General features: G+C 38.3%; 1 protein-coding gene across 2 annotated transcripts in view; it reads left to right on the plus strand.

Annotated features, from left to right (window-relative positions):
* RTTN (rotatin) overlaps window positions 1-10528 on the plus strand; it is a 79558-nt gene that overhangs the window by 63401 nt on the left and 5629 nt on the right. The window contains exons 42-45 of one of the 2 annotated variants that reach the window (XM_039549691.1): window positions 2853-2947; window positions 6603-6680; window positions 8170-8296; window positions 10072-10271. In XM_039549691.1, the coding sequence (XP_039405625.1) occupies window positions 2853-2947; window positions 6603-6680; window positions 8170-8296; window positions 10072-10271 (500 nt within the window). Of the gene's footprint in view, window positions 1-2852; window positions 2948-6602; window positions 6681-8169; window positions 8297-10071; window positions 10272-10528 lie in introns of those variants that run through there. The other variant, XM_039549692.1, reaches the window with a different exon arrangement.

Below are 10528 nucleotides of genomic sequence, written 5' to 3' on the forward strand. Positions count from 1 at the left end.
ATCTTCTTCCCTTTACAGTAGTAAACCAACTTCTAATCAAAGGCTTTTTGTGCCCTCTAGAACACAGGGGAGAGTGGTGAGTTTGCATTTCTCACGTATCATGCATTTCATACCTTTTGATCAGTCCAAGTGCACTTTGTCTTGGGTGCTTTCCTGTAACTTACATCTCTCAGTTGTTTTTTCCACTTTTTAAACCTACACTACACTGAAATAGATAGCTTAGACAGATCTGCCCAGTGTCTGATCTCTATAGTAGGAGAAAACTCACCTTCAAGTCTTATGCTTTCCATTCTTTCCCAGTGTATTGGTTCGGTACTCAGCCCTTCTTCTGTTCTTCTGTTGATGACCTACTAGATCGTCTAAGATCTTGCTTCCTGTGAAGGCACTTCCACTGCAGGAAGTGCATCATTCTGTGCTAGAGCAGCTTTCAAGTCATCCTTGTTGTGCAACACAGATCTTAGAAAAGAGGAAGAGGACTTCTTGGATTCAAAGCAGTGTTCTAAAGACACCTGTGGCTCTAATATCACCTGTTCAGCTCTTAAGGACTGCTTTAAATTAAAAATGCAAAGTCCTGCACCGCAAAAGGTACAAGCCCTTATAGCAGTAGAGGCTGACTGGAGAGCTGAAAAAGGCCTGGTAGGCAGCAAGCTGAATGTGAGAAGACTAACAGCATCCTGGGCTGTATTAACAGGAACACAGCCATTAGATCACGGGGAAAAGATTCTTTCCTCTAGTTACCACTTGTTAGACTAAATCTAGACTAGTGCATCCAGTTTTTGCCCAGTACAGAAAATGTCAACAAACTGGAGCAAGTTCACCAGAGGGCCATAAGGGTGGTTGTGTTCACTTGTCCTTTGAGAAGGGGCCAAGGGAACTGACTTATGTTCAACCTGAAGAAAAGCAGGTTTTGGGAGGACAAGTCTTCTTGTACCTACGAGATTTTGAAGAAGTCAGTGACAGGTTTGTTACAGCAGTGCATGGTATAGGAGGGTGGAAAATAATGGGCATAAATTGAAACATGAGAGTCAAACTGCCTGTAAATAAACATTTACTCTTCGAAGGCAGTAAAGCAGCGTCAGACATAGTGTGCTGCCTCTGTCTTTGGACATTCTCAAGACCCAGCTGGATAAAGCTACAGGCAAACTCTGCCTGCTTAGGGCTTACTCTGCTTTGAGCAGGAGGTTGGGTATATGACCTCTGGAGGCCTCTTCCAACTTGTATTATCCCATTATCATGGAATCATAGAATGCATTGGAACGGGCCTTTAAACCTTTAGCCTAAAGGCTAACCCCCCTGCAATAATCAGGGACAACTTCATCAGGTCACTCAGAGCCCTATCCAACCTGACTTTAGATGTTTCCAGGGGTGGGGGATCCACCACCTCTCTGGACAACGTGTTCCAGTGTAAAAAATTTCTTCCTCATATCTAGTCTGAATTTGTCCTCTTTTAGTTTAAAACCATTACCCTTTGTCCTATTGCAGTAGGTCCTGGTGGAAAATTTGTCCCCGTCTTTCTTGAGCTCCTTTTAAGTGGAAGGCTGCAACCAGGTCTTCCTGAAGCATTCTCTTCTCCAGGCTGAACAATCCCAACTCTCTCAGCCTGTCCTCACAGATGTATTAGATCCCTCTCAGTATTACTGTGATCTGCCTCTGGACTCGCTCCAACAGGTCTTTTCTGTGCTGAGGACCCCAGAGCTGGATGCAGTGCTCCAGGTGGGGTCTCACCAGAGCAGAGCAGAGGGCAGAATCTCCTCCCTCCTGCTGGCCACACTGCTTTGGATGTAGTCCATGATGCACTTGGCCTGTTCTAGACAGTGAGTGCACATTGCCAGGCCATGTCCAGCCTTTCATTCACCAGCACCCTAATTACATCTTGACAGAGCTGTTCTCAATCCTTTTATCCCCCAGGATTGCCCCAACCCTAGTGCAGCACCTTGCACGTGACCTTGTTGAACATCATGAGGTCCATCTGGACCTTGAGCTTGTCCCGGTCCCTCTGGGTGGCATCCAATACCTCAGGCTTGTCAATTGCACTGCTCAGTTTGGTGTCACCTGCAAACTTGCTGTGGGTGCACTCCATCCCAGTATGTTATTGATGAAGACATTAAACAGTATTGGTCCCAGTATGGATCCCTGAGGGACACCACTTGTCACCAGTGTCCATCTGGATATTCATCCATTGACTGCTACCCTCTAGGTGTGACCATCTAACCAATTCCTCATCCACCATCCAGTCGACCTGTCAATTACATAACTCTCCAATTTGGAAGGATGTTGTAGAGGACCACGTCAAAACCCTTACAGAAGTCCAGACAGATGATATCTGTAGCTCTTACCTTATCCGCTTACGTAGTCACTCCATCACCTTATAGTGACTTAAAGACTCTAGATCCAAAGAAAAGAGCCTAACTCAACATTTTGCACTTTTAAGTCATGTGAATCGTTCCTTTCCTTTGTCTCACCATGGATGCAGCAAATTGGCTGTTCTTAGGGAAAGATTGGGTAATATAAATGGATAACCTCTTGAAGTTTCACGCTTCTAAGCAGCATTGTTGAAGATATCCTGAAGAATTATGAGTTGTTATCCTCTCCACCCAGATCATCTTCCCCTCTCAATCTTACCAGTCCTCTCTTTGGGCATTCCTCTCATGGGACTTTGTTGCAAGAGGTCTCAAATGTATTCTTGCTTCTTGAGAGCATTCAACTAGATGGCACTTCATCTCAGAAACCGTTTGTTATTTCCTGATATCAAGAAGATAACAAGATCATTGCCAGAAAGGTATTTTGTTTTTTAATAAAGTATTTTTGATTGTGAATGTAATTATAAAGTGTTACTGGTTTTTGTCTTTCAGCTGACCTGATAGACAGCTGTATAGAAAACATGAAGCACATTCACGCGCAGCTGAATTTGGTTTCCCTAAAGCCTGGGAAAGCACAGAGAAAAAAGGTAGCTATAAAAACCAAAACATTGATAGCATAAGGCACTTCCCAGCTATCTTTTTGTTTGTTTGCTGTCTTGAGGCAGATACTGTTCGTATCTGTCACGAATGAGACAAAGTAAATGACAACTTGTAGTGGATCCAGATACTGGAGCTTTTGTAAGATTCAATGATTTTAGAGCTTTTACCAACTTAGTTATCTCACATGCTCTCCCACCCAGAGGTCTCACTAGGTCTCAGCTACCTTTTCCAATGTCAGGCAGAAAATCACATCAGTTCATACTTTGCAGCTTCTCAGTCTTGGTGTTCACTGGACAAAGCCCCTGGACATGTCCTGGTGTTTTTCTCCATGCATCTCTCTGGTCCTCAGGATCTTCTCCCATTTGCCAGGTTGTTCCTCCAGCCAAGATCTTCACATTCTTCTTTTGGGCCTGTTTTTTTCTGTCAGGGACCATCTCTTTTCAGGAAACCTTTTTGCCACTAACTTTTCTTTCCAGAACTCCAAGCTTCTGTTTGCCTAAACCCAATAGTCTACATGCTAAGTACAGCACATGATCAGCCTCTGAATTACTGGTTCTGTCTGATGTCTTTTCATTAATTGGAGGATTCAGGACTTCCCACTTTTAGTCCAGGTTATCAGAATTAGCAACTAGTCCATCCTGGCTGAAAGCAGCAAATAGCAGGCTTCTGATTGAGAATTCAGAATTCACTTTCAGACATTCACTCACGTACACATCTCATCCTTTAGTAATCTGTTATGCTTGTAATTTATGATATTTTGTCTTATAGCATTATCAGAGTACTGTTTTCAAACTTAGTTGGACTTTCAGTCTTGACTTCATGGCCCTATCTAATCCAACTAATTTTTTCCATCTTGTTTCCACAATAATATTTTTTGTTTTTCTTAAGTTGTTTTTTTTCAGTGTCATTCAACCAGCTGTTTTGATTTTGTCTATTCCTGTATCAGTCAATCTCCCTCCCATCCCAAAACCAGTTCCAGTCTGCTTATGCATGTAAATCACAGTTTTTTTACTCTCCTATTATCTGGTTTTCAGTTCTATTTTTTTTTTCTGGTCTCCTTCAAACTTGGTCTGGACATCTCAGTTTCTTGTCATCAGACCCAGCTGTCCCTGGTTTTTTAACTTCCTGTCAGTTTTGGGGTTTTTTTTTAACCTCGTACTTGGGGTCCTTCCACTCCCTGCACTCTCAGTTTCTTCTCTCCAGTCACAATTTATTTATTTAGCCTTTTTTATTTCAACCTCCCTTCCAGTTCTTCCAGACTCTCATGTCACCCAAATCTTCTTTACCACATTTAGATATAAATTATGTCTTACCATCATACAACAGTTTCATAAGATTTCTGTTGCAATCTGCTTGTTTTCTACCACTTTCATCTAAGAGAATTAATAAAATACAGGCAGTAACCTCTGCTGTCAAGTTTGATATCTTGTCCACTCCCACATAAAGCAGAAATTGCAGAAAACATCTTCCTGTAAGGCATTTCTGCATTGCTTCAGCAAAACAGTATTTTTCTCTGAGGTTTTGGTACAGACATTACCCTTGATTTGTGAGAGTATGGAGCTCTGTTTTATAACAATGAGCTCTTAAAAAAATTTGAGTTTGACCCTGACATTTGAAGACTGTCATATTTTTTGTTGAGATCTCCTAAACACATTCATTTTCCATTTCAATGCTTGGAGGCTGAAAGGTGTCCTGCCCTGGATATGTTCTGTAAGGTTGAAGTCAGCTGGTTCTTTGTAGTTTTTGGGTTGAGGAGGAATTTAAAACTTGAAAGAAGTTGGAGGAAAGGGGCCTCTGAGAAAGTTCAGAAAACTGATTATGTTTAACTGAAAATTCTTTGAAAGATTTGCAAAAGACTTTGTGGCAGATTTCTTTGCTGAGCTGGGACTGTAGGTTGCTGCATCATATGTAAGTGTGCTGTTCATCATACGTGGTACACAATGACAGTTTCATGTGGGGGACACTGAGACATTGCTTTCGTAGTAGATTTAGCTGATCATTCACAAAACCGCCCCCTTCGCCCACTTCAACCATAACTCTCAAAGGAAAGCTATGGCAGCTTCTTTTCTTTTTCCCTTTTTCTGCCTCTTTTTTTTTAATTGTTTGGAGAAATGTGTTTGACCTAGCTTCATTCTGCAACTGATGTGTTTTACTTGATATTCCTTTTCTTTGATAATAATTAGTGTGATGCTAATAAAGAGCATGAAAAGTATTTACAAGTAGCCAGGCTTTCAGAAAAACACGTCAAAATAGTATCTTAGTAAAAATCAAGATATCCTAAAAAAAAAAAAAAATAGAAACAGGGCTATCAATGCAATCCATAACTTTTTCAACCTCCTAGAAGTTTATACATTAAATATGACTTGTAGCTTGTGTCATTTTAATGCTATTTTACTTATTAACTAAATTCATACTTACAGAGTTCCTTGAAAGAACTCTTGTTTTGTCTTAGGACTCTTGTCTTAGCAATAGCATTTTATTTGGCTAAAAGTGAGACAAACCAGTTATAAAATGTAGTTGTAAAAATGACTTGTATGTTTCTTCCTGATCTACTACACCTAGCTTTCATGAACCTTTTCGCAGTAGATTGTTACTTCATCTCTAAATGTCATCAAATATATGATTTATGATATATAAGCACATTATGATTTATTAAGCACACATTGTTTCCTCACCTTGTCTGAGATTAGGTATGAATCCTATTTTACATTTTTGTCCCTTTATGTTTGATAAGACAGAAATAGTCTCCTGTGGTGAACAAGCTTGTTGGAATTTCGTTGTCTTTCAGAAGTGGTTTAGTGTGTCACCCTTATAGGAGTTAGGTCAGCCATCCCTACCCTGTAGTGTCACAGCTCTGTCATGAAGATAGATTTTTTGTTTACTTGTGACTTGAATCTCAATGTAGCACCTCACTGTCCAAAGGTCTGTATTTATTTTTGTAATATTCTTACCAGGTTGGAAGTTATTTATAGCTTCTATATTTATTGTTAAGGATAGGAAATGAATACCCTGGGAATAGACGATGGATTGGTCTGACCACCTGTAGAGATCACAGAATAGTCTGAGTTGGAATGGACTCTGCAGGATCATCAAGTCCAGTTCTTAAGAGAATGGTCCATACAGAGGTCAAACTCACAACCTTGGCATTATTAGCACCATGCTCCAACCAACTGAGCTCATCTCAGGGTATGAAACTCAGAGCTAATTTCACCTTGTTTTTATCCAAGGAAGGAAAATAAATGCTTCCAGGGAGCAATTCATTTGACTTGTTTGAGATGTGTGCTTTAGGATGGGACAAATACTCAGAAAGTTCCTACCCATTCTTCAGTAGTTGTAAGAAAAATGGAGCTCAGTACTACAGATCTCTGCATTTGGTCAGATTGGTGCCCCTAGAAATAGTATCTGTGGGTTATAAAGAGAGATAAGAATGGTAAGTTACTAGTTACAAATATCTTTAGTAAACGTGCTTGAAGCTAGCTGAGATGAATTCTACCTGAAATCAGAAGAAAACTGTTGAGGAGATGTGACCCAAATGTTGATACCTTCCTTAGATTTGCACTTCTTCTTTTGAAATCTTTCCTCCTTGGAAAAAATTCATTCTGGTCTTATGTTGATGATCTTCAATTATTTTTCTCTGGATAGGAGGATAACCTTATTAAGGAGTTACGGTGTTCTATGCAGCTCCTTAGAAACTGCCTCTTTCAAAATGAAGAATGCAAAGTAAGTATTCTTATACTGAAGTAATGTGAGCTCATTCAGCTACTGAAAGATACTTTTTTTTTCTACTTTGAAGTTAATTTTAGGTTGGCTAAATTTAAGTTTGATAATAATGGCAAGAAATACTTCAAATTTCATTATTATTCCCACTTCCTAAGAATATTTCATACATGTATTGGGAACTCAGTGTTCTTAGGGAAACATCATCTCCCAATGGCTCCAGATGGCTGTTATCTTTTGTATCCACTTCTGCTTTGAGTAAGTCAATAATTCTAATTTTCAAAGTATATAATATGAAAAATGGGTGTGGACAAAAGTATGGGGCCACCAGAAAGGCGCACAGAGATACACTTGAGATCTTAGAAAGTGGTTTCTTCTCCTTATTCCTCTCTACTTACTTCTTTTCCCTTTCTGAAAGACAAGAAAACCACAAAACCACCCCAACCAAACAAGCAAACCCAAACAAACATGTTTGTTAATGTTTGTTATGTTAACCAAAGCATAAATAATACTTTTCTATTTATTTTTTCTTTATCTGAGTTAAATTGTACTAATCCTCCAAAACACAATTTTGTTTTCACCTCCATTTTTTACAAAATCATTTTTCTTGCTCAAAGTCTTGAATTTCTTCTTTTCATTTCATTCTTGGTTTTTTCTCTGTTCTTTTCAGTTTCTTTTCAACTTCAATTCTGCCTGTTTTTTTAATGGCGAAAATACTGCATTTCTTGTTTTCACTTTTTCCTGTGTTCTTTCTTTCTGATCACTGCTCTTCCTCTTTCTTATTGCTGATACCATTCACACATTTATTTCCACTTTCTCTTTCACAGTTTAATTTTTCTTGGCATTGTGTTACTTGTGCTATTTATACAACTTGGGCTGCTTTTAGCAAACACATTGGTGGAACCACAAGATTTCCTGACTTTCCAGGAGTACCCCTTTTCCAGGGCATGTATTAGCATTCTTTTTGTATGCAGAACACTTGGGGCTGAATAAGCCATCTGATTATCCATGAAGTCCCCATAACTTGGTTGTGCCATAATCTCAGCTAAGATTGTTGTGGAATGTTTTTCTTGTTTTGATCAGGATCTGCAGGAACAATTGCTTGGAGGATTGAAAGAGTTTGCGTTGATAACTGAAGATTTCTATCATTTGCTCTGTATAAAACTGCAGTCTTGTATTTCCATGCTTTTTGAGTTCCAGTAATTACTTTAGAAGGAGTTGAATAAGACTTTAGAATAGAGAGCTCTTGAACAAGAACAGTTGGAATGAATAAATCTTTACTTTTGTTTGCATGTCTTTCAGTAATTAAGATATAGCGCTGTTTTTGACTGGCATAGAGTTAAATTCATTGGTGGTTGAAATCATGGTGTCAGTTCTCCATACAGTCTTTAAACCATAAGATAAGACATAAGATAAAAATATGTTTTTCTCACTCTGTATTTCATTTTCAAAGTATTGATAACATTTTAAATTCTTCCTTATGTTGTTATAGATGGCAGTACTCAAAACTCATCTTGTTCCTGTTCTGCATTCTCTATGGCCGTGGTTTTTAGCAGATGACTCCTCAATGCAAATAGCTCTGCATTTGCTTTGCGTCTACACTGCAAACCATCCTGCAGGTACTCTGTGGTGGAATACATCAAAATATTTTACCAGAAAAATTCAGACAGAAAAGCACAATAAAGGGAAAAAAAAGAATGTTTATTGCTACCATAAGAGGAAAGTGTAAAAGCTCTGGCCCATCAAAGTCTATCAAGAGTTTTGATTTTAATACATTCAAGATTTTGTTCAGATCTGGTTTCAAACTGTTGGATTTAGCAAAAGTACAATTGTACTAAAGGTTTAAATAGCATTTAATTCAAACCATTATGTTTGAAGGTTACACTGAATGTCCTGCCAAGCTGAGTAGTATATTACAGAAGTACTATTCTAGGAATTCTTTAATGGAGAACAGTGCATCAGTACTTTATATGGGTTGTACTTCAGTCCTTATTGAGAACATTCTGGTTTTGAAATAGTCAATCAAATTCAATTTTATATTAAATTTCTTCAATTTATTTATGCCTTGGAGTCAGCAGCTTGCATTTGTTTTATTTTTCATAAGGAATCTCCTTTTCATTTGAGCAAACCTTTTATTTCCATTGGTAATTATCCCCACTACTAGGAGCCTGAACTTTTTTCTAGCATGGATTTGTCTCATTCCCTATCCTGGTTATTTAAATTTAGCAAATCATAAATAATAATTTGCAAGTGGCTTGAAGAGACACAAAAGTGTCTATTCCTTTCTCCCTGTCAAGATACCATAAAAGAGTTAATATGGTTAAAATATGACTCTTTTTTTAAGCTAATGTTTCCAGACCTTAAATGAGCTTGCAATGGCTTGTTTTCATAGAGAATTTTTTTTCAGTATGCGCCAAAGAAAGATGTGTATTAGTCAGCTACAGAGTATAAAATAAAAATGTAGTGTCCTGTCCATGTGCGAGAAATCAGGGTGAAGTTCTGATGGTCTTTCTTGTTTTTTAACTCTGAGTGACTCTAGGCTGCATTTTTATTTTCCTTGCTAATAAGAGCAAGAGCTGTCTGATCAATCATGTTTTTTCTTTCTGTTCGGAGTAGCTGGCTTATTTACCTCATTTACCTTATTTACCCAAATTTACCTACTCTGAACTGGTTAACCACTCCTCCTCAGTGTAGTCAGAGATATGCATGTAAATATTAGTTACAGTTAAACAGTGTCTCATTTTTGTTTACTTTTGCCAGGTAGGATATTAACTGTTGTTGCTGATGGCCAGTGCCACTAAAAAAAGACATTTATCTGTATTTGTGCAGAAGGCATGTATCTAGATTAGGTTGGTAACATAGTTGTCCCCTGCTGCTGTGTTAATTTAAACTTACAGCTCTGTAGCACAGGATCGTGCATTCTTCTGTTGTACAGTGTAATGACAGCTGCAGACAGTGCTTATATTTCTTGAAAAAATATTCTAAGAAACTTATATTAATCCTTTCAGGTTATACAGAGACCTCATTTTGTGAACCAGTTTCAGAGGATCCCTTCAGATTCAACTGCCAAATAATTGTATAATTAGATATATGTTCTGGTTTTTAAGGAGATTTTCTGAGATGGAGCAATGGCTTCTATTTAACAGCAGAATCGCCTCTTACATTTTAGAACAATAGAACAGTAGATGCCTATTCCAGTAAACTGCCACATTCAGGCACATTTCTATTCAAAGCATGTCCCATTGACTTCATTGTGGTTGAAAGAAAAGATACCTAATAAATCTTTTCAAAAGTTCCATCTCATTGTTTGAGCAGTGGCACTGCTCTTTCTGTACGTTTTTCTTTTAAATACACATCTGCATTTCTAATATGATAAATGTCTCATTGCTTTAAGGTTGTGCTTCACTTTGTTGGGCCAGTGGTGGACAATCATTACTTCCGTCTGCACGAAGTGCAGCTGGCAATTCATTAATGCATAACATCTTGAAATTGGCTTCCCATGTGTCAAATGATAACAGCCCAGTTCAGCAGGTGGTCTTTTGTCTAATATCTAACCTTGCTCTGTCTCATGACTGTAAAGGCATTATTCAGAAGGTAAGTAGATGGTAATCTTTATTTTAGCAGTTTTCTTTTTAATAAACCTCATATTTTAGTATGGAGTATCCTGTGATCGTATAGAAATGCTTCTGTGGGAGTCAAATCCATTGTGTCTTCTCAGCTGTGTTACTGTTCCCTAAGAGCAGAGTGGAATTCAGTTACATTCATAGTCTGGACAATTTTTGCTAGAGCTTTTTATAACCTCTCTGTTTCAGTGGGGTGTAGCATTTTTAATACCCATATACATTGATGGC

The sequence above is a fragment of the Corvus cornix genome, chromosome 2 (assembly GCF_000738735.6).
Source record: "Corvus cornix cornix isolate S_Up_H32 chromosome 2, ASM73873v5, whole genome shotgun sequence".
Taxonomy (NCBI): domain Eukaryota; kingdom Metazoa; phylum Chordata; class Aves; order Passeriformes; family Corvidae; genus Corvus; species Corvus cornix.